Raw genomic sequence first — 20,975 nt, 5'->3', positions numbered from 1 at the left:
GGGGTCTAATGGAAAGAGGGCGTGGTTTGTTTACATGGGCGTGGCTTGGTGACGGGGCGTGGTCTCGTTGGCAGTGGGCGGGGCGTCAGCTCTGAAGAGACGAGGAGAGAGGAGGGGGGAAGAGCGGGATAAGACCGAGGACAAGAGCCGTGACAAGAGCCGTGACAGTGTGGGGCAAGACACGGGGCAATGGAGGACAAGGAATGGGATAAGACCCGGGATAATGTGGGGCAAGACCCGGGACAGTGTGGGACAAGATGCAGGGCAATACGGGACAAGGCATGGGAAAAGACCTGGGACAAGACCCAGGGCAGTATGAGACAAGACCTGGGACAAGACCTGTAGCAATGCGGGGCAGGACCCCGGGACACGCCCAGGGGCAATGCGGGGCACGGTCCCGGGCACGGTTCCGCCCGCTCTGTGCTCCGCCCAGGGTGCGGCAGGGCAGTGCCAGAGCACAGGGCCACAGGGCCAAAATCCAACCTTTCCCCCAGCACTGCCAAGGCCACCACTAACCCGTGGCCCTCGGTACAGCATCTCCAGGGCTCTGAAACCCTTCCAGGCAGGCCCTGACAACCCTTGTGGTGAAAAAGCTCCTCATAATATCCCATCTAAAAGCAGAACATGATTTGTGCATGGACCAGACACGGTGAGGGCACGGACCAGAATGTGGCTCAGAGCAGAACAGGGCAAGACACAGCTGGCACAGCCTTGAGCAGGGCCAGGGCACAGCCCGGTGCATGGTTGGACATGGAGCAGGGCACCAGAAGCTCCCAGCCCTGGGCATGTCCAAGATACAGCCTGGTGCAAAGCCAGACAGAGCTGGGGACATGGCCAGGGCACGGTTTGGTGCAGGGCACAGGGCAAAGTGCAGCCAAGGTACAGCCTGGTGCAATGCCGGGTGTGCCTCCTGTGTGGCAGGGCATGGAGCAGGGGACATGGTGGCTGTCACGGTGTCCTGGTCCTCTCCTGCCCAGCCCCAGGGCATCCCCCTTCCCCAGAACCCATCATTTGTTTTAACTGCAGGAGATAAACCAGGATTGCTTTTATTTCACTTGGGCACAGGTGGTAATGCCCTGCTCAGCACTGGTAGGGAAAGCTAACACTTTTTTTTTTCATTGTGCATAATTAAATTAATATACAAACAAGCAAAGGGCATAGCTCTGGAGACAGAAAAACCCTCCAGAAGCCCCCAAAAGCTCCTTTCATCCATCTTCATCCCCACAAATGGAATAAAAGCAGTGTGGTTACTGCCCAGGTCCAGCAAATCACCCAACCTGAGCTGGTTGATTAATTACTGCCAGAGTGGATGGCAATTTTCCTTTTCCCTTCCCATTTCCAGTTGAAGAATTCAACCTTTTCCCAAGCAATGATTTTGCCTGCTTCAGGAGTGCTTTCTGTACCAACAAGTTGGAGCGGTGTATCAGTTCCTTCTCTACCTGTAAACATCCCCCTCCATCACAGCAACAGCTGGGATAATTTTTTTTCTAACAACAGAGAATTTCCATTATTTACTTTCACTATTTCCCAAGAGTGAGCCAGGGAACCAGCACTGAATCAGAAGATGAGAGGAATGGGTTGCTTAACACACTACAAACACATTTCCCATTGCAGTTGTCCCCCCAGAAATCTTCTTACACGCCAGAGAAATTGGAGAAAACTGTCCTCCCCTGCTGCTAAAGGTCCCAGGATGGTGGTGGCCACGTTGTTCACATCTTTTTGAGGTCCTCAGGGCCAAAGGAGAGTGGCAAGAGCTCCTCCAGCCTCTTGACAATGTAGGTGCCATCAGCTTTGGTCAGATAGATGTCCCAGTCAGTGCCAAACTAGAGGAGAAAGAGAAGGAGAAGTTACTGATGAAAATCTTCCTTAAATTATTCAATTAATCCTTTTAATTTGTGCAGTTTCTATTTTTTTTAGGAGCATCCCCCCTCTATTGCATATATTTTGGGTGGGCTTTTCAGCATACCTTGCCCCATGGGGTATGTTTGGGCTGAGATCCCATGTTTTAGTCATTCCCCACCCACCCAGGGTGAGCCCTGGTGCCTCCAAACCTTCTGATTCCAGCCTCTGAGTTGAGCCCCCACAACCTGTTAAATTTTAACCACCCAAAAATGTGCAGCAGGTGCTGGGATGCCCATGGGATGGGCTCTGTGGGGAAAACCACCCCCTTTTTTTTTTTTTTTTTTGTGGGAAAACCCCCATTTTTGGGCTTGGCAGAGCTGAGGTGATGGCTCTGGGGCCAAACTCTGCACCCAGTAGCTCCCAGGAGGAATAAACCCCCCTGGGGAGGATGAGTTAATGAATTACCACTGGGCGCCATTGGGGACCTTCTTGGGGAGACAGGGAGGAACATCCCTTTCCCAGTGGATCCGGCAATGTGAGGAGCCTGGAGATGGGGATGGAAGTGGGAGGCTGCAACCCCTGGGGTAAGGAGAGATGTCTGGGGTCTGGGGGAGATGTCGGGGGCCAGGGGAGAGATGTCCGGGGTCGATGTCTGGGGTCTGAGGGTGATGCTTGGGGCCTGGGGGCAAAGGCTGGGGTCTGGGGGAGATGCCTGGGTCGATGCCTGGGGTCCGTCACCTCTCTCATCACTTGTCTGCAAGCTCCACAGGGTGTGATGAAGTCCCCAATGTCACTGCCAAAGGAGAAGGGCACAGAGCTCAGTCTCAGGTTGGAAGGGGGGAACACGTGCAGAAGACCTTCACACTCTGATAAATACAGAGCCACAATCCATTTCTCCCCCTGATTCCTCTCAAAACCCACCCCTCTCCCCAAAACACCTGAGCTGCTGCAGCAGACTCTGCCCCTTGGGCAAAGGAGATGGGGGCCTGGGGGAGTTTCCCCCTGCCCCCCACCCTGCCCCTCACCGTGCTAACTCCTCACCTGGCGATGGCCATAGCCCTGAAGCTGGTGTGTCCTTCGGAGATGGCTTTCTGGATGGCAGTACGCTCGGCACAAACCCCCAGGCTGTAGCAGGCGTTCTCCACGTTGCACCCTGTGGGGAAGCCCCCAGCGCCCCTTCAGCATCCTCCCAAACCCCACCACTTGGCAACTTTGTTTCTTTGAAGGGGGAGAATTGGCCGAGAAAGCCACTTTCCCCCAAGCACTCCACAATCCCATCTCTCCAACTCATTCCCTATTTCATTCCCCACTTTTTTTCTCACCCGTCGCGATCTTAGCCTCGCCCGGGGACGGCGTCTGCGGAGACGCATCTGGAGGGGAGGGGGACGGGACCCGCACCCCAAACTGACCTCCCTGCACTCCTGAAACGTTTTTTAAGACCCCAAAACCCAGAAGGAGCCTCAGCCTCAGCTTACCGGAGAAGATCTCCCCACCAGCAGTGAGGAGAGCGGCGCCCACCGGGAAGCGGCTGTAGGGGCAATAGGCGCAGTTTTTGGCTTCCCGGCTGCGGTGCAGCAGGAGCTGGAGGTGTTCCCCGGGGGTCTGGCCCGGGGGCCTTGGCTGCTGCCCTCCACCCTCCATGCCTGCTCCTGCCTGCCTCTCCTGCCTGCTGACGCCGCGGTTAAATATTTCCTCGCTTGGAGAACACAGGCTGCCTGGTCTGGTCGGGAGAACGCCCCGGGGCACATCCACATAAGCAGCTCCAGAGCACTAGGGGGTCCCTCACACCCAACCCCTTCCTCCTGCCATTTCATTTTATTTCCCCAATGTATCCTCTCTTTTTTTTTTTTTTTTTTTTTTTTTTTTAATTTTTTTTTAAATTTTTTTTTCGGGTTTTTGTACCTGTTTGCTCTGTCCCAGCAGCGCATTTTTCCACCTGAGTGGTTTGTTTCAGTTTTGTTTCTGGGTTTGTTTTGTTTTTCCTTTTGGGTTGAAAAACTGGTTGTGTGGCTCCATGGGAAAGAAAAATGTTATTAAATCACTCCCGGGTTGGGGTTAGGGGGTGGGGGCAGGGGATGACAGGTCCTGATGGGTGAGAGTAAAAGAAATAAATTAACTGGATTGGAAACAGGGAAGAAAAAGGTATAGAGATGACATATTCCCAGGTCTCTTAACTGCTGGCTGAGGACAGAGGGGATAAAAGCTCATTTGGAGAGACCCTGGTGACGCTAAACCTCAAATTTCAGCCAGTGCTTCTGTGGAATCAGCTCCCCATGGGATAAACTGCTTCCAGGATCACCAAATTGCTCTTTTCCCTTTTCCTCCCTTGCTGGAGGAGCTTAATGCCCCATTTTCTGGCTGCAAGGACGTCACGGCCCCTGTTGGTTCATTGTAGTGATTTTTGTCCAGATTGTTGGATTTGGGGAGGATTTTGACCTTAACTTGATGGTTTTACCAGCAAATCTCGGTGCTGGGGCATTGCTGACAAGCTACAACAGGCTGGGATGTGAGACCTGAGTCGACCATGGCCTCTGATGTGGTCTCAACACCAAGAAAGGAGCATGGGGCAGTAAGAGGACTACAAGTACCCCAAGGGACCACTGCTGAGATCCTTGAGAACAGCCAGGGGATCTGGCTCCTTCCCACTGTGCAGGTGCTTGTTCACCCTGGAACCTACTGATGACAGGCAGCTAGGAACTGGCAGCCCTGAAACAGCTCACAGCTCTTTTTTTTTCAGCTTTTGAGGTGGAAATTCTGGTTGTTTTCCCACTTGAAAAGATGCTCCCATGCCCACAGCCCCATTACATGGAAGAATCCACTCAAAATCTGGGAGAAAAAAGGAAAAGCAGCCCCAGGGCACCTGGTGTGAGGCACATCAGACCAGAGCAGCAAGACCCCTCCCTCCTAAATAATGTGGGATCTACAAAAAGGAAAAAAAAAAAAAAAAAAAAAAAAAAAGAGGTTTGGGGGTTTGGGGCTGGGTTTAAATCTTGAATGCTGAGGAATTAACTAATGAGTCCTTCCCTCTGTCAGTGAGGGCAAGAACAGAAATAATGAGAGACTAAAGCTGGTGTGGATGGAAACCTTCCTCATTTGCACTAATTCACTAATTGCCACCTCCCCAAAACCATTCCAGTGCACACACCCCGAAACACAGGAAAAAGCTGAACCTTCCCCCCGCAAAAGTTCCACTGTTTTCTATGGTTTTGGCATTCTTCTGTATTATTGCTACCTATGAAGTCGTGGTAGCCAGAGGAGTGGGGTGGGTGCTGCCTGCCTGTGAAAATGCTATTTTAAGGCTGCAGTTGCTTCGTACAAACCATAGAAAAACTGGGAAATGGCTTCCACCTCCCTGCAACAGCCTGCTCAGGTTTGCAACCCTAAAATAATGGTTTAAAATTGGGACCAAATGCTGTTAGTTTACCCCTTTCCCCTCCCAAGGCAGCCAGAGCCTCTATGAGGGTCCCTGAAAGTAGTGGGGCACCCTGCTGCACCCATGAATTGGTAAAAATGGGGAAAAAAAAAAAAAAAAAAAAAAAAAAAAAAAAGCAGAAATTAGGGTTTGAGCTGAAGGAGGTGGACTCCTGAACAGCCTGAGCCCCCACTGCAGGGCTGAAATCTTGCTGGCACCTCGCAGCACTCCTCCAAAAAATCAATCCCCCAAATCCCTGCCTCTCCCTTCTCCCCTGGCAATTCAGCTGGGCTTAAAAGCAACAGGTTAAAAGCCAAAAGCTCAATTTGTGCAGGGAGAAATGGGGTTTCTGGAGCAAAGAATGAAACAAAACTGGCAGATCTGCAGACCTCTTGCGCAATGCTCAGGTTTGGAGAGAGAACATTTTTTTTTCTTTTTTTTTTCTTTTTTTCCCCCCCTCTTCTCATGCCACAGTCTGATCCTCCCTAAAGATCATCCCTCTGGATCCTGCCCTGGTTCCCCATCTCCCCCCCCCCCCCCAGCTCCCAAATGCAGGTTGGGGGTCTGGCTGCTGCGTGAGGGGAAGGGGGAAGCTGATGTGCGTGTAATTTCCTTTTTTTTCCCCCAGCATCTTCGTCTCCCTGCCTGAGCACGAAGCGTGCGTCCGGGGCGACGTGCAGGGAGGTGGAGCAGCCCCCCCAGCCCCCCCCGGATCTCCACGTCCCCGCAGCCGTTGTTCCCGCAGCTAAAGGCAGGCGGCAGCTCCCGGAGCTGGGCGATTCTTGGTCAAAGCATCTCCTGAATCCTCCTCCTCCTCCGGGGGTTGACAGCGGCGGGGGATACAGCGCTGAACTCCAGGGTAGGGGCATATCCCCCCACCACCACCCTGGGTGGGTGGGGGGTGTGGGGATAACCTCCCCCGAAACCCACCCCCCCCACACACACCACATCCAGCTTGTTTTTGGGGTGGTTTGGGTGGGTGTTTCTTCTGCAAAAGGGTTTGTGGTGGGGGGGTTTAAAGAAGTGTGGGGGTGGAGATGCTGCCCTGGCGCCGGAGCAAGTTTGTGCTGGTGGAAAACGATCGTAAGTGTAAAGGGAAGAGCTTGGGGCCGGGCTTGAGCTACGCGGCTCTGCTGGCCGGTTTCCTCCGCTCCTGCCCGGATCTCCTGCCTGACTGCCCGCTGGAAAGGTTGGGCAGCGTCTTCCGAGGGAAAAGGCAGAAAGTGGAGCTGAACAAGGAGGACCCGACTTACACGGTGAGGTACCTGGGCAACGCCGTCACCTTGCACGCCAAAGGCGAGGGCTGCACGGAGGAGGCGGTAAGCAAGATTTGGGCTAAAAGCGACGGCGGGGCCGGCGGGGCCAAGATGAAGCTGACGTTGGGACCCCAAGGTATCCGGATGACCCCTTGCGAGAAAGGGACCCGCCGGCCGGGCCACGCGTACCTCCTGCACCGCATCACTTACTGCGCCGCCGACCGCCGGCACCCGAAAATCTTCGCCTGGGTTTATCGGCACCAGGTGAAGAACAAGGCGGTGGTGCTGCGCTGCCACGCCGTCCTGCTCCCCAAAGCCGACAAAGCCCGAGCCATGGCCCTGCTCCTCTACCAGACCTCCTCTGCCGCCTTCAACGAGTTCAAGAGGCTCAAGAGGCAGAATGATTTCCGACACGTCCAGCAGCAGCTCCTGGGGGAGTCCATCGTCCCCTTGGCCCCTCTCCGCCGCCTGCTCAACGCCAAATGTCCCTACCGCCCACCCGCCGAGAGGACCCGCTCTGCCCCCCGCCTCAGCTCCATCCTGGAGGAGGAGGAGGAGGAGGTGGCAGCCTTCAACCCCGGGACACCCCATGGGGAGGGTGGCCCCGCCGTGCTGCGGCTGGCCAGGGAGATGGGGGGGTGCAGCCTGCGCGGCCCCCGACCCCCGGCGTGCTGAGCAGCGAGGTCACCCTGTTTTGGGGGGGTTGGGGGTGGCCCTCCTTACACCCCAAGGCCAAGTCGGACCCTCCTCGGGGACAAACCCGGACAAAGTGGTGGCTTTGTTTTTTCGCCAGGAGCACCCACCCCCCCATCGCCACATGAACCTCCTCTCCTGCTTCCTCTGCGGCAGCCGTAATAAATGGAATCGATTTCTTGTGGTGTTAGCAGCGCCTGTGTCTCGCCTGGACAAATGGGAAAGGAAGAGTTAAGCTTGGCAGTTGTGGGGTGTTGGGGTTTTTTGGTTTTCTTGTTGGTTTTTGTTGGGGTTTTTTTTTTTGTTGTTGTTTTTTGTTTGGTTTGGGGGTTTTTTTGGGGTGGTGGTGGTGTATGTTTTATACCAAATTTACCCCTGGAAAGGGAAGCCAAGCTGGAGAAGTGGGTGGGGAGGACTGCGGGGGTCTCCCCAGCGCTTTCCGCACCCTCCCTGCGGCACCGAGGACTGAGGAGAGCCGCAACGCGTCGTCATGGCAACACGGGCTCTTAAATATAGAACTTGGGTTGGGGGGGAAGCAGCTGAGGAGGCTGCGATGGGGGTTTGGCCCCTCAGACCCCTAGCAGAGAGCGGGCCTGGTTTGCAGACCCTCACCCTCCACCCTAAATGCAGCGCCGAAGCCCCGAACATTAATAATTTACAAAAAAATTACGGATTTGTTTTCCCCCCAGCCCTTGTGCTCCTTTCCCAGAATAAATGTTGGTGAAGGGCCAGGTGGGGGGAGCGGGGGCTTGTTTTCCCCCCCAGCACAGCCCTGCATGAGGTGAGGGAGAAAGACCCTAAAAATGGGGCTGTGGTGTCTTCGCAATGTGGGGGGGCAGGGGAGCTTTTGGGGAGCGATGGGGTGCAGCTGCCCCACATCCCTCTGAGAGGGTTTAACCCACCCCGTCAGAGGTACTACAGGGCTGGGGTTTGGGCAGACACCCCTCTCTCCAGCCTATGGGGGGAAAGCTTTGGCTCGACAGCCCCACAGCTTTGCAGCCCTCGCTCGATCCGTAGCCCTCACCCAACCAAACTCGAGGGGAGAGGGGGGAACTGGGGCTGCCCCCCATCCCAGAGCCCTGGGGGCATTCGACCCTAATACCAAGAACCTGAGGCCCGGCTGGGATTTGGCCAACCTCCCCCTCTCCCGAGGCCTTGAGGGGCCGGGGTTTGAGCCTCCCCCATGCCCCAAGGTAGGGCTGGGTACAGGCCTGCACGCCGCCACTCCCCCTCGGGATTTCCACCTTCCCCCATCCCGAGGCCCCTTCCCAGGCTTGGCGGGTTCGGGACCTGGGCTCCCCCGGCCCCCAACGAGGCTTTTCTGGGGGGGAGCTCAGAGCGTTTCGTGGTCGCTCGCTCTCCTCAAGCCGCAGCAGCGGCAGCCGTGGCGGACCGCGCCTCTATGGTGGCGGTGCGGGCAGGCAGAGCGCCGCGACCTGCGTCATCACAGAGCGCCGGCAGGCTGTTGCCGCGGTAACGGCAGCCATGGAGGGCGGCGGGCGGCCCTCGGCTACGCAGGCCGCGTTGCTGGCAGCCAGCACGGCGCTCACCGCCCTCTTTTACTCCGTGTACCGGCAGAAGGCCCGCGTCGCCCGCGGCCTGGAGGTGGGTGCCAGGGGCCCCCGGAACGGCCCGCACGGGGCCGGGCCCGACCCGCGGCCTGATTCCGGTGGCTGAGGCACGGCCTCCGTTTCCTCCCTCTAGGGCGCCAGGAGGCTCCGGCTGGATGGGGACCTGCGAGCGGTGCTGCTGGAATCTCCGGGGCGATGCGTGCCCTACGCTGTGATCGAAGGTAGGGGCAGGGCCTGGAGCGGGGCATGGGGGAAAGTTCCTCACCCGGGCGGGTTTCTCCAGGGTGCTGCTTCCGTGCAGGGGGGGGGGGGGTTTGGAACTGGATGATCTTTAAGGTCCCTTCCATCCAATAGCATTCCGTGATTCTGTGATCACAACCCTCCAAGCAGTGCCCTTCAAGCAGTTCCCAACCCACCTCACTACACCCTCAAGGAACCAACCCACCTTTCCTGAGCTTCTCTGTGAGGATGTTACAGGAGACGATGTCCAGAGCCTTGCTGAAGTGGAGGCAGATAGCATCCCCTGCCCTACCCTGCCCTGCCCAGCTCAGCTCCCCCCTCAGGCACCACCAGCCACGACACAAGCTCCTGATATCAGAGCATGACATAAAGCAGAGCAGAAAATCAACTAGGTGGTTCTGATTTGTCCCCCAGGTGTGGTCAGGTCTGTGAAGGAGACCCTGAGCAGCCAGTTTGTGGAGAACTGCAAGGGTGTGGTCCAGAGGCTGACACTACAGGAGCACAAAATGGTGTGGAACCGAACCACCCACCTCTGGTAGGTGCCCCACACCCCCCAGTACCCAGCTTACAGACCCCCAGAGGGGCTGACACCCTCAAATGACTACAAGCACCAAGGTACCCCAGACCTGGACCCCATTAGATCCTGAGGAGAGTCAGGCAATGGAATGGTCTCCCAGGGGAAGGGATTCTCCCACTTTGGGAAGTTTGAAGTCACAGCTGGATGAGGTGCTAAGACATCTCACATCAACAATATTAGAAAGGTTGGACCCGATGATCCTTGAAGTCCTTTCCAACTTGACAGTCTAGGATTCTGTGATTACAGCTGCCAAAATGGGGCAGGTTTGGGTTTTCGGAGTTTCTGTCAGGGCTGCAGATGAGGAGCACACAGAGGAACCCACCCTGTGTAGGGTGTTGCTCAGGGTAGGGTTTCCCAAGTGAAAGAACACATCCAAAACAGAACTTCAGTTGGATTTGGGTGCTGCCTGCACCCAGGGGACCCAGAGAGGGTCCCAGGAGCAGCCTGGCTGCTGAGCCAAAATGCCAGTGCTGCTCCTTGAGCCTGGTCTCCTGGGATATGAAGTATCAAGATTCATGGCTGTGCGTGTGGCAGGCACTGCTCCAGGCAGGGGGTTTCTGGCAGCCACAGGAAGGCCTGGGCGGGTTTAGAGGGGACTGAAAACCTCTCCTAGTGATGGTGGGAGCCCACACTGCCTCTGGAGGGGCTGCAGCAGCCTTGAGGTGAGGGCAAAGAGGGAAAAGAGGGGAAAAAAGAGGGAAAAGCACTGCTATCCCACAACTCTCACCCGGACAAACTTCCCTGGGGGCAGCTCAGCCCATGCACCCTCTCCCCCAGCCTCAGGGGTTGGGAAGCAGCTCAGCCCTTGCTGTTCTGCTTTCTCCCTTTCCCCAGGAACGATTATGAGAAGATCATCCACCAGAGAACCAACACCACCCCCTTCCAGCTGGTCCCTCAGGAGGAAGGTGGTGACATTGCTGTACGGGTGATGAAGCCCCTGGAGGCTGCAGAGCTCAGCCTGGAGACCGTGTACGAGAAGTTCCACCCCTCGGTCCAATCCTTCACCGACGTCATTGGCCACTACATCAGTGGAGAGCGGCCCAAGGGCATCCAGGAGACAGAGCAGATGCTGAAGGTGGGGACAACGCTGACGGGGGTGGGGGAGCTGGTCCTGGACAACACCACCCTCAAGCTGCAGCCCCCCAAGCAGGGGATGCCTTACTACCTCAGCGGGGGGGACTTCGACTCTTTGCTGCAAAAACACGAATCCAGCGCCCGCTTTTGGAAAATCCTCACCCTCCTGTTTGGCTTCGCCACCTGCGCCCTCCTCTTTTACCTCCTCCGAAAGCAGTTCCGGCAGCACCGCCAGAGGCGCCAACTCAAGCAGATGCAGGAGGAGTTTCGGCAAGCCCAGGAACGCCTGCTGAGGGAAGCGACCGCCGAAGGGGTGGGAGGGGAGACGCTCAAAAACGCCTGCGTCATCTGCCTCGGCAACACCAAATCCTGCGTCTTCCTGGAGTGTGGCCATGTCTGCTCTTGCACAGAGTGCTACCGAGCTCTGCCCGAGCCCAGGAGGTGCCCCATCTGCCGGCAGCCCATCTCCAGGGTGGTGCCTTTGTACAACAGCTAAATTTTAGTATCCTCTGGGAAGCTTTTTTTTTTTTTTTTTTTTTTTTTTTTTTTTTGAATTAAAGCTGCCTCTGGGGAAGGGGTTGTCTTGCCTGGCTGCTTGGACAGGGGGGTGGGTTAATTTTGGGGGGCAGGGGAGGGTGTAGGGAGTGCTTGGATCTGGCTTGGAAGAGGTTGATCCAACTGGTGGGGGGGCTCACACCCCTGATCCAGAAGTTTGCCTTCCAAAGTGAGATGCAGTTTCTAGCTTTTCCTGTTAAAAGTTGGACTTTTAACAGGGTTAAAAGGGGAGGGAGATATTGACACCCCCATCTCATAAAAACGGGGGAGGGGAGAACAACAAAAAAATGGATTATGGCTGCTTCAGAATTTGGGTGACACTGGCACCTGGCTCTGGGACTCATGGACCATGGGGAGGGGGCTTTGAGACAGGATTTTTTTGGGGGGATTGTGTGAGCACGGGCCACTTTGTCATCACTCAGGACATCAGATTGTGACAACTGGGACATGAGAATGGGGAGGGGGAACGTTCGTGGCCTATTTCTCACCTTGGCTTGAGCTGTGAGGAAAAATGGGAAGTGAAGGAATAAAACAGGATGAAAGGTGTGTGTGTGTTGGGTCATTAATGCCAGCTGGAAAGGGAGTGATGGGATCTGCAGCCCTCCCCAGGCAAACTCACACCCAGTGGGGAAATCCCCTTCCCCAACTCCCCCATTTTCCCAAAATCCTGCACCCAGGAGGGTTAGCAAACCCAGACTGCTGCTCCAATTAACAGAGGATTCAATTGCAGCACAGGGTTGGTTGGGGGAGCCCTTGTTTAAGGAGCCTGGAGCAGGAACAGCCGAAATTCTCAGTATTTCAGCATCTCCTGGGATTTGGTGGGGGGGAAGATCCCCCCCTCCCTCTGCTGAGCTACCGGCGTCCCGCTCCCCTGGGGCTCCCCGGTGTGTCTAAAAGGGAAACAAACTGCTTGGAAAAGTAGTGAATTGAACAGGGAAAGGGGTTGTTCTCTCGTTAAACATTAACGAGCTGCCCGGGCAGTGTCCAAAAGCCGCTTCGGCTGCTGGGCACAACCCCCTCGGCTTCATCTCCTGGCTGATCCCAAACCCGGGTGCTGGGAAAGGTCGCGAAGAGCCCGGCTGCTGGCTGTAGATGGCAGTGGTTGCTTGGCAAATCCCGGATCCCATCGAAAAAAACCACGAATCCCATCGGAAAATCCCACATCCCATCGGCAAAACCCCAAATCCCAGCATGAAAAGCCCAAATCCGAGCAGGAAAATGCAGGCTGGGGAGATGTCCCTCCTCTCGCCCTGCCCTCAGTGCCCTTCAACTGCTGCCAGGGAATTCAATCTCTGCTCAGCAGCTCCAAGTGCACCGTGGAAATTAAATCCTCAAACAAGAAACTCCCACCGATTTCCCCGGGCTCTTCGCGACCTCGCACCCGAGCGTCCCTGCCCTTCTGGCTGAATATCAGCCCAGCCGAGCCCCCGACTCCTTTGCTTAAAAAAGCAATTTTCTGCTGTAAAATTCACATATAGAGGCTTTTTTTTTTTTTTTTGCCAGCCATGAAAAAAAAAAAAAAAAAGGATGGCTCCTCCCATCCCCTCCCCTGTCCTCGCACACCTGAGGGACGAAATTCATGGGCATGGGTGCACAGGTGCTTCATGCCCTCTCCCCCCGCCCCCTTCTTTTTTGGTGGGGGCTTTATTGATGACACCACACCACAATTAATTAAAGGCCAGAGCCTTTTCTGCCCTATCAAGACTCTGCCTCTCCTTCCCTGGCTGCATTTTTCATGAGGGGGGACACCAGCCACCCCAAAAAGCCTCATCCCCTCCGTGGGGACAGCAGGAATGTCACCCCCCGCCCCCTCCTCCGAGGCAGAGGGACGGAGGATACAGCTGGAAGCTCACCATATTCCCCAGGGAATGAAGCCATCACACAGAGCCTAAAAATGCCCCGTTTGTTTGTTTGTTTGTTTCTGGTGTGGGGGGAAACTGTTCTTCTCCCCCCACACACACCTTTCACCTTCTGTTCCCAAATTTTCCCCCCACAATATCTCGTGTGTGGATGCAACCTTATGTAAGGAGCTGACAGCTCAGGGGTGGGCGGGGGTGCCACGGGGGGGGTTTGGGGGGGGTCCAGGAGCTGAGGATTGCAGCAAATGTGTGTGTGTGGAGAGGGGGGGGGGGGGTTGAAGCTGGGAGCAGCACCCCAGGATCACAGGGTGTCCTGTCCTACTCAACCCCAAAATTAGCTGGGTTCCCAATTTCTGGAGAAATCTGCTCTACCCCAGCTTTGCTGTCCCCACTGTTTGTGTTCCCCTCCCCCAGCTCTGCTGTGGAGATGCATGAGGGGGGCCCTGAACAGTGGGCTGCCCCAAAATGATAGCCCCCCCCCCCTCACTTTCCCATGGCCAGGCTGTCTCCCTGTGCTGGGAAATAATCCTGAGGGCTGCAGGAAAACCCCACAGGAAACTGGCAATGACCCCAAAGCCCTCCCACAGACCCCCAGGAAAGGTTCACACAGGGACTGGGCTTGGGGACCCACAGCTGAGAGCGTCCAGGCTGCTCCCCCAACTTGCAGCCCCCCAAGAAGCACCAGGGACCCCACAACAGCTCATTACTGCCGGGCAGATGTGGGTCTGCTCCCTGGGGGACAGGTTCTGGGGTCCCCAGGAATACTGTGGGTCAGCCCCAGGGATCGCCGAGTGGCGTCCTCAGGGATTCTGCCGGGCAGCTCTGGGGTCCCGAGATGTGGCAGTGGGGCAGATCCTGGGTCCTCAGGGATGCTGTGGAGCAGCTCCAGGCTGCTCAGGGATACTGCAAGGCACCCCGGGGATGCTGCAGTGCAGCTCCGAGCTCCTTGGAGATGCTGTAGGGCAGTATGGGCTCATAGGGAGTTGCTCCAGGGCAGCTGCTCCACCATGGGTAGTGTGGGGCAGCTCCGAGTCCCCCAGGGTTCATGTGGGGTTCCCTGGGGACGGTGCGGGGCAACTCGGGGCCTCCCCAGGGTTGCTGTGGCGCAGCTCTGAGCTCCTCAATCAAGCTGTGGGGCGGCTCGGCCCCCCTTAGGATGGGTTCGGAGCATACCGACGGGGCAACCCGGGGGATCCCCGGGGCTGTGGGGCAGCCCACCGGGGGCGGTGCCGCTCCCGCCCTATTCCTCTCGGTCCCGCCCCCCGCTCCTCTATCGCTAGAGCCACCGGAGCCGCCGCCGCAGCCGCGGGAGCCGCCAGCAGCGCCGGCCCGGGCCGGGATGTGACGGGGCGGTCGCCCCCCCCCCCCCCGTCCCCGTCCCGTCCCGTTCCCCCCCCCGGGCCGCTCCGCCGCTGCCCCGGGCCCGCGGGCCCCGCGCCCCGGGAGACTGTCGGGGGGTGGCGGCGGCGGCGGGCCCCCCCCTGCCGCCCCCATGTCGGAGGGGCCGCCCTACGGCGAGGGGCAGCTGGAGGGGGACGCGGCCGTGGGGCAGCTGCCCTTTCCCCTGCGGCTCCGCGGCCCCGACGGGCTCCTGGCCGGCGGGCAGGGCAAGCGGCCCCCCAAGCTGGGGCAGATCGGCCGCAGCAAGAGAGGTGGGTGCCGGCGGGTCGGGAAACGGGAGGAATCGACATTTTCCATGGAGAGGGGGAAGAGGGAGCCCGGCCGGGATGAAGGGCAAAGGGGAGCGGGAGCGGCCTCGGGGATGTGGGACACTGGGGAGGGTCCCTGGGGACAAGGTGCAGTTGTACCAGGCATCCTGGCGCGGGGTCAGGCATCGTGTTCTCGGGACCTCCCCGGGGATGCGGGACACCGGGAAACATCCCTGGGGACAGGGCGCGGTGCGCCGGGTATCCCGGAGGGGTGTCGGGCATCGCGCCTCGGGGACGATCCCCAGGGATGAAGGACACTGGGAGCCTTCCCGGGCTGCGGGGAGCATCATAGGGGAGCGGTAATGATGCACCAGGGGCCCTGCGGGATGTCTGGGATCATATCCCAGGGATTTTCCCCGGGGATGGGGCAGCGAAAGCCTTCCCAGGATGCAAGGGAACATCCCTGGGGACGAGGCACAGTGCACCGGGCATCCCCGCCGGGGTGGGGGGCATCGTGTCCTAGGGACCTTCCCCAGGGATGTAGGACACTGGGGACCGTCCCCAGGGACAGGGCACGGTGCACCAGGCATCTCTGCAGGATGTCGGGCATCACGTACCGGGAACCTCCTCCAGGAACGGGGCACTAGGGACCTTACTGGGATGCACGGAGCATCCTCGAGAACAGGGCACCTGGTCCCCGGGGGCTGTCAGGCACCGTGCCCCAGGGACCTTCACGAGGGTGTTGGGCTGTAGGGACCTTCCTTAGGGGCAGGGAATCATGCCCTGGGGACCTTCCTGAAGGTGTAGAGGTGAAGGAACCTTTCTTGGGGACAGGGCACCATACCCCAGGCACTAGGCTGGGGTTTTGGTGCCCTCCCTGGGGATAAGAGCACCGGGTGTCCCCCGGGATGCACCAGTGGGTCCCAGGACCCCCCCGGGAGCATCACACCAGCTTTACCACCAGTGAGATTCCCCCCAGAGCCACGGCAGGGTGCCCACCACCCTGGCGAGACCTTGGCTGTGGAGAGCTCCATCCTGGGACACTCGATTCCTCACAGTTCTGTTTGGTTTTTTCCTCCCCTCTCCTTTCCAGTGGTTATTGAAGATGATCGGATTGATGATGTGCTGCAAAATCTCACGGAAAAAAACCCTCCTGATGTATAAAACCTCCCCGGGGACGCTGGGTTGAAGCTGGAGGGGCCCCGAGGGGAAGAGGTGGTGGTGGTGGGGCGCAAGTTGTCGGCAAAAATCAATCCAACCCCACAAGATTGAAGTGATGGTGCTGAGGAAGCACTGGGAAAGGCACCCTCACCAGCCCAGAGACAGGAAGAGCCCAGAAACGAACACAAGAATCAGAATAATTAAAATAATAAAATAATAATTGGAAAAAAACCCACCCCCACCCCACCAGCACGAGGGACAGCTGGAGGCATTGTGGCGCTGAATTACTCGTGATTTCTTGTCTCAGTGGGATGAAGCTTGTGCCATGCTAGATCAGGGAGTAAAAGGAAATGGGGGGACAGTGGAAAAGAAAGGGGGGCACCCCCCTAGGCAGGGTCATTCCCAGCGGGCACCTTGTTTACATTATTTAATCTTGCAAAAATGAATCCGTGCACTTGGCTGTACCACGCGATCCCCTCCCATACCAGTTGGTTTTTTTTTTTTTTTTATGTTGATGTCTTTGGATGTTGGGAAATGATATTAAAAATCTATATCTATACATTTCATTTTAAGGTTCTCAAGGGGATAGGAGGGGAGGGTGAAAACTACAACAAAACTTTTATAAAGGAAGGGTCTAGAGGAAGAATTGCTGGATTATTTTTTAAAGCTTGTACTTGGTTGCTGTGAGCAAAGGGATAGATTTTATATGTTTGGGGGGAGGGGCAGGGGGATGCTTGGCTTTTTTTAACTACCATTCAGTCTGTAGTGTGAGTGATCTTGGTTCTATTTTTTTCCTTATATTGTGGCAGTTTCCTCTCTTTACTAGACTGTATTAAATATAAATATCTAATGTAATCACAAGAGTGCCAAACACCTGGAGATGCCCAAGGGCAGTGATTCCCTCCCCAACTCGGGGCTCTCTGCTCTTTCTAGGGCTTGGTTGATCTCTCGTGGGGGTTTTCTTTGACTTATCTTTTCTAATCTTTCTTTTCCAACTCTTTTTGCATGACGTGCGTGAAGAAAAAAGGGGAAGGAAAAAAAAAAAAAAAAAGAGGTGCCTCATGCACCAGGGGTTGGTTTCTGTTCCTGACTTGGACTGACAGAACTCAAGGCAGGTTTTTTTTTTCTTTCCTTCTTTTCTTAAATATTGTGTATGTTGCACTTTTATCCACTACACAGGGCTATTTCTGCAATGTCCAAATAAAAAGGAAAAGTGAAACAAAATGGAAAAAAAAAAAAAAAAAGAGAGATAAAAATAATTGTGGATCTGCCGTGCGTTCCTGCGTGCAGCCAGGGCCCAGTGCTGTGAGCATCCCTCCCTGTCCACCTAAAAAATTCCAAAAAATCCCTAGGAAAACCTTACTACCCTCCAGCACCAATCCCCAGCAACCAAGGCCACACTGCACTCCAAATAATTAACTGTAATAAATATTTGTTTACAGGATAGTTTATGCATTGGGTGGGAAAACACTTCTGGGGCACAAATTTAATGGAGAAATTCAATGTGGAAGTTGCTGCTGGGGACACAAAAAGGTATCTGTCCCCCTCTGCTGGGAAAACCCCTGTGGAAAAAGGGGGACTTTCATCCCGGGGTGGCCTCCCCACACAAACCCAGATCTTGGAAGCAGTGTGGGGTTCACAGGAAATGGTTTTGCTCCCTCCTGTGTGGCTGAAGGCCCCTGTGTGCGGGGCCAGGGAATAAAAATACCATCACACCAGGGCAAAAGGTTCCAAGGTATGGGGTTTCATTGCCAATAAAATATTGCTCTACATGCAGCATGCTGGCCAGCAGGGCTGGTGGGGTTTGTGCCATGATGGACCTGGGGGTGGATGATGGGACACAACATGATTGGTTTGGGGTGTGACAAGGCACCAGTGCTGCCCCACACCCCATTTCTAGGGTGCTAAAGCCTCCAGAGCCTGTGCAGCACTCCCCTCCCCAGCACCTTGGCTATTTATTCCTCTGTTTTTCAACCCACGCAGACTCTGGCAGGTGCAAGGTGGGATGGGGGATGTTATTTCTCAAGCACTCCCTTGGAAAAAAAATCCTAATTACTTTAATTTTTTCCCCAGTAAGCTCAGCTGCCAGGCTGGGGCTGCATGGGTTGGGCTCAGTGGACACCCTTTGGCTCCAGGATTTCTGTGTAACTGATGCACCTGCAAAGCATGAGATGAGCACATTTTTCCCAATTTAATGATTTTTTGCTCCAACTGGCATCCGGGTATAAGCCCAGGGCTCTGGGAAGAGCAGACACAGCCATGGAGGAGCAGAGCATCCTACATTGGGTGGCTTGGAAGACATCCCCATGGGCTGGATGGGGCCACTTGCTTAATTAAATTTAACAAAAAAGCTCCTGTTTTGCCTGAAAACCTGATCTGCGAGTTTACCAGACCTATTTGCCTCCCCTCTCCTGTGCATCAAACCCCACCCAAGCACCCAAACTCCCCATAAAATAAAACCCAAACACTTCAGACCAGGTCCTGCAGGGATGAGCTCCATGTACAACCCCCAAAACCCCACCCTGGACACTTGGGGGATGAACCAGAGAATGCCTATAGCCCAAGAAGGAAAAGAGGCTGAAAGGAGAGGAGATTCTGCTGAACTATAAACCAGCTCTTTTCAATGCATCTTTCATGCACAGCACATAAATAATGGAGCAGGAGAGAGCCCAGCCTGGTGGCTCCCGGGGTGACGGGTGGGGGTGGTTTGTAGGATGGATGGTGAGGGGGAAAAAAAAATAAAATTAAAAAAAGATGTCCCCAAGAGGCTGAGCTGGGGATCCCCCAGTTCTGCATGGCCAGGAGATGATATTCTGAAGGAGGATTTAAGGATTAAGCTGGCCACAGGGCAGGGAGTTTATTGCATCCATTATTTAACAGATGGCCCCGCGCGGTCTCCCCGGTGACCTTGGCCAGGAGATGCTGGGCAGGGTGCCCAGTGCCATCAACCAGCTCTTGTGACAAAGGGACCAGAGAAAAAAACTCATCCTCTGGGAGTCAGCACCCAGCAGCTTCAACACCAAAATCCCCATGGAAACTGCATTAAAAAACCCAAACCAAATAAAAAAAACAAACAACAAACCCACCCAACCCTGACTGGGTTTGATGGGGGAGTGAGGGTGGGGAGGGGAACAGGAGGCCAATAAAAGGACTAGAAGAGCAATCTGCTGGATTATTTGCCAAAGGAAATTCAGCACCTTTCGAAGAAGCAGGGTGCTTGAGGTACAGAGGTCCCAGCAGCACTTGTAAATCCCACTCCCCAGGTGCTTGAATCCCATTTTCCCTAGGATTTTGGCATTGTGGCAAGGTGTTTAAACATTTCCCCCCCCAGCAACACCAGCCCCAGCCCCTCACACCCAAGAGCCAGCAGATTGTGTGCTTCATTTTTATCCATCTCTAAAACCCCTCATTTTCTCTAGGCTTTAAAACCCAATTGTGGCATCAGCCCTTTGCACCCCATAAATTCTCCCAAAAGGATGATACCAGACCTGGGTGCGTGTGTGTCCAGATGCCCATTCCTCACATCACCAGAGCAGTTTACAATAATCCACAGCCACCACCACCCTGCTCCCCCCAAAAAAGAAAAAAAAAATAGGGGAGTGGGGCTGCAGCCAGGGCAAAACAAAGAGTCCCCAAAGCTTGTCCCTTCTCATGCAGCAACTGCCCAAAATAAATATTCAATTTTTTAGAGTTTTTTTTTGGGGGGGGGGGGGGATTTGGTGGGTTTTTTTTGTTTTTTTTCCCCCTTTCATCATAACTAGGGCATATGAAACTAGGCCAGCACTCCCCTGTTAAGTGATTTATTTATTGGGGGGGGGAGGAGCCAGGAGGGATGGCATGGGACAAGGGAGGTACAGGACAGGGATGCTCCACCCAGGTGGTTTTGGGGAAGAAAATGTGGTTAAACGTTTCCTCTCATTGAAAAAACTCAATTGCTCAGAAACAGACAGGTTTAGAGCCCTTTTTGGAGGGGGAAGGGAAAGAAAACTGGTCATTCAAGACCCCTGTGGTTTTGAAATCTATGGTTTGTGTTTTATACCACAGTGTTACTGACAAAAAAATGGAAAAGCAGATGAAAACCTGAAGGAAATTTCACCCTGAAAAAAATAAAACAAAACCCCCAAACCTCTGATTTTTATCCTCCCCTCCTTCTTTTTAACACAGGGATGAGAAAACACCCATCAGCTTTCCAAGAACTGGGGTGATGGGGCTGGCTGAGGGGTGCAGCACCCTCCTGCCAGGTACTCACTCATCAAATCTGGCCCCTAGGGTTGTTTTTTTGGGGTTTATTTTGCTTTAAATCCCCACACCTTTGGGTTTTGCCCTGGCAGCATGCTTTCTTGTGGCATGGACCCAAAATGTTGCTTGCTTGGGGGATTTTTCTGGGGGGAGGGATGCAGGTCTCTCATCCCTGGGCTCTGTGTCCCACAGCCACTAGAGGCCACTGAGTCTCTGTGATCCCAACTGATTTATCCAGTTGGGACATCTGGACACAAAAAAGGCTAAAACTGGGGGGAAAAAAGTCTTACAATGCACAGAGGCAACAGAACAGAGAGTGGGGAAGGGCTCAGTCCCAAGCTGTCAGTATTTCCAGGACAACTCCATCCCAGGAACCTCAAGGCAGTGGGAAAAACCCTTTTCTCACCCAAATCTGGTCAAACCACTCACTGGCCAGGCCCATGGAGAGCTCTAGCAGGATTTTTGGGCATCACCCCTGAGCTAAACACCTCCAAAGGATGGGGAAATGCTGCCCCACATGCACCTTTCCCCTGGATGAGCACTTGGAGTAGCTGCGCTCACCAGGAATTGTTTTTTGGTTTTGGTTTTTTTTTTTTGGGGGGTGTCAAGTAGCCACTTCCAGGGTGCTGCTTTTACCACCTTGGGAGCATCCTAGAAAAAACAAAAACAAACCAAACTTAAGTCCTTCCTGCAGACTGAGAGCAGATCTGCCTGCCTTCCCCCAGGCTGCTGCTTTTCTTTTTCACCTGGAATTTGAATTTCCAAGTGATTTTAAAATGGCTGTTTCCCCCTAACAAGGACTAAGCCAACCATCAGACATCTTCATTTGTACATTGCTGAAGGTGTC

General features: G+C 55.1%; 4 protein-coding genes across 7 annotated transcripts; 3 read left to right on the top strand and 1 right to left on the bottom strand.

Moving 5' to 3' along the window:
- Positions 1-1,030: 1,030 nt before the first annotated feature.
- On the bottom strand, positions 1,031-3,570 carry CDA (cytidine deaminase). The gene is made up of 4 exons (XM_071766848.1): positions 3,318-3,570; positions 2,884-2,995; positions 2,581-2,635; positions 1,031-1,823 (listed from the first exon to the last, which is right to left on the bottom strand). Exons 1-4 carry the CDS (start codon positions 3,481-3,483, stop codon positions 1,710-1,712), a joined length of 447 nt encoding a protein of 148 aa, XP_071622949.1. The 5' UTR covers positions 3,484-3,570; the 3' UTR covers positions 1,031-1,709.
- Positions 2,195-7,391, top strand: FAM43B (family with sequence similarity 43 member B). 4 transcript variants are annotated; one of them, XM_071766846.1, is made up of 4 exons: positions 2,195-2,426; positions 4,580-5,212; positions 5,883-6,774; positions 6,865-7,391. In XM_071766846.1, exons 3-4 carry the CDS (start codon positions 6,292-6,294, stop codon positions 7,183-7,185), a joined length of 804 nt encoding a protein of 267 aa, XP_071622947.1. In that variant the 5' UTR covers positions 2,195-2,426; positions 4,580-5,212; positions 5,883-6,291; the 3' UTR covers positions 7,186-7,391. The 4 variants fall into 4 exon arrangements, with proteins under 4 accessions (XP_071622947.1, XP_071622944.1, XP_071622946.1 ...); XM_071766843.1 differs by having other exon boundaries at positions 5,883-7,391; XM_071766845.1 differs by lacking the exon at positions 4,580-5,212 and having other exon boundaries at positions 2,295-2,426; positions 5,883-7,391.
- A 1,253-nt stretch (positions 7,392-8,644) lies between these two features.
- Positions 8,645-11,181, top strand: MUL1 (mitochondrial E3 ubiquitin protein ligase 1). The gene is made up of 4 exons (XM_071766981.1): positions 8,645-8,808; positions 8,908-8,995; positions 9,429-9,549; positions 10,426-11,181. The coding sequence occupies exons 1-4, from the start codon at positions 8,689-8,691 to the stop codon at positions 11,159-11,161; spliced, it is 1,065 nt and encodes a 354-aa protein (XP_071623082.1). The 5' UTR covers positions 8,645-8,688; the 3' UTR covers positions 11,162-11,181.
- Positions 11,182-14,438: 3,257 nt separating this feature from the next.
- On the top strand, positions 14,439-16,448 carry CAMK2N1 (calcium/calmodulin dependent protein kinase II inhibitor 1). Its single transcript, XM_071767153.1, has 2 exons — positions 14,439-14,731; positions 15,822-16,448. Exons 1-2 carry the CDS (start codon positions 14,572-14,574, stop codon positions 15,890-15,892), a joined length of 231 nt encoding a protein of 76 aa, XP_071623254.1. The 5' UTR covers positions 14,439-14,571; the 3' UTR covers positions 15,893-16,448.
- Positions 16,449-20,975: the final 4,527 nt, after the last annotated feature.

This window comes from Heliangelus exortis, chromosome 23 (genome assembly GCF_036169615.1).
Source record: "Heliangelus exortis chromosome 23, bHelExo1.hap1, whole genome shotgun sequence".
In the NCBI taxonomy this organism is placed as follows: Eukaryota; Metazoa; Chordata; class Aves; order Apodiformes; family Trochilidae; genus Heliangelus; species Heliangelus exortis.
This window is presented reverse-complemented; position numbering and strand designations above follow the sequence as displayed.

Excerpts from the sequence above, each read along its gene's own strand:
- CDA (XM_071766848.1), bottom strand. The coding sequence starts at position 3,483 with ATGGAGGGTGGAGGGCAGCAGCCAAGGCCCCCGGGCCAGACCCCCGGG. Across the intron at positions 2,996-3,317 it reads TGGTGGGGAGATCTTCTCCG|GGTGCAACGTGGAGAACGCC; the intron begins GTAAGCTGAGGC and ends GCTTCCCCACAG. Across the intron at positions 1,824-2,580 it reads GCAGACAAGTGATGAGAGAG|TTTGGCACTGACTGGGACAT; the intron begins GTGACGGACCCC and ends TTTCTCCTCTAG.
- FAM43B (XM_071766843.1), top strand. The coding sequence starts at position 6,292 with ATGCTGCCCTGGCGCCGGAGCAAGTTTGTGCTGGTGGAAAACGATCGT.
- MUL1 (XM_071766981.1), top strand. The coding sequence starts at position 8,689 with ATGGAGGGCGGCGGGCGGCCCTCGGCTACGCAGGCCGCGTTGCTGGCA. Across the intron at positions 8,809-8,907 it reads GCGTCGCCCGCGGCCTGGAG|GGCGCCAGGAGGCTCCGGCT; the intron begins GTGGGTGCCAGG and ends TCCTCCCTCTAG. Across the intron at positions 8,996-9,428 it reads GCCCTACGCTGTGATCGAAG|GTGTGGTCAGGTCTGTGAAG; the intron begins GTAGGGGCAGGG and ends TTTGTCCCCCAG.
- CAMK2N1 (XM_071767153.1), top strand. The coding sequence starts at position 14,572 with ATGTCGGAGGGGCCGCCCTACGGCGAGGGGCAGCTGGAGGGGGACGCG. Across the intron at positions 14,732-15,821 it reads GATCGGCCGCAGCAAGAGAG|TGGTTATTGAAGATGATCGG; the intron begins GTGGGTGCCGGC and ends TCTCCTTTCCAG.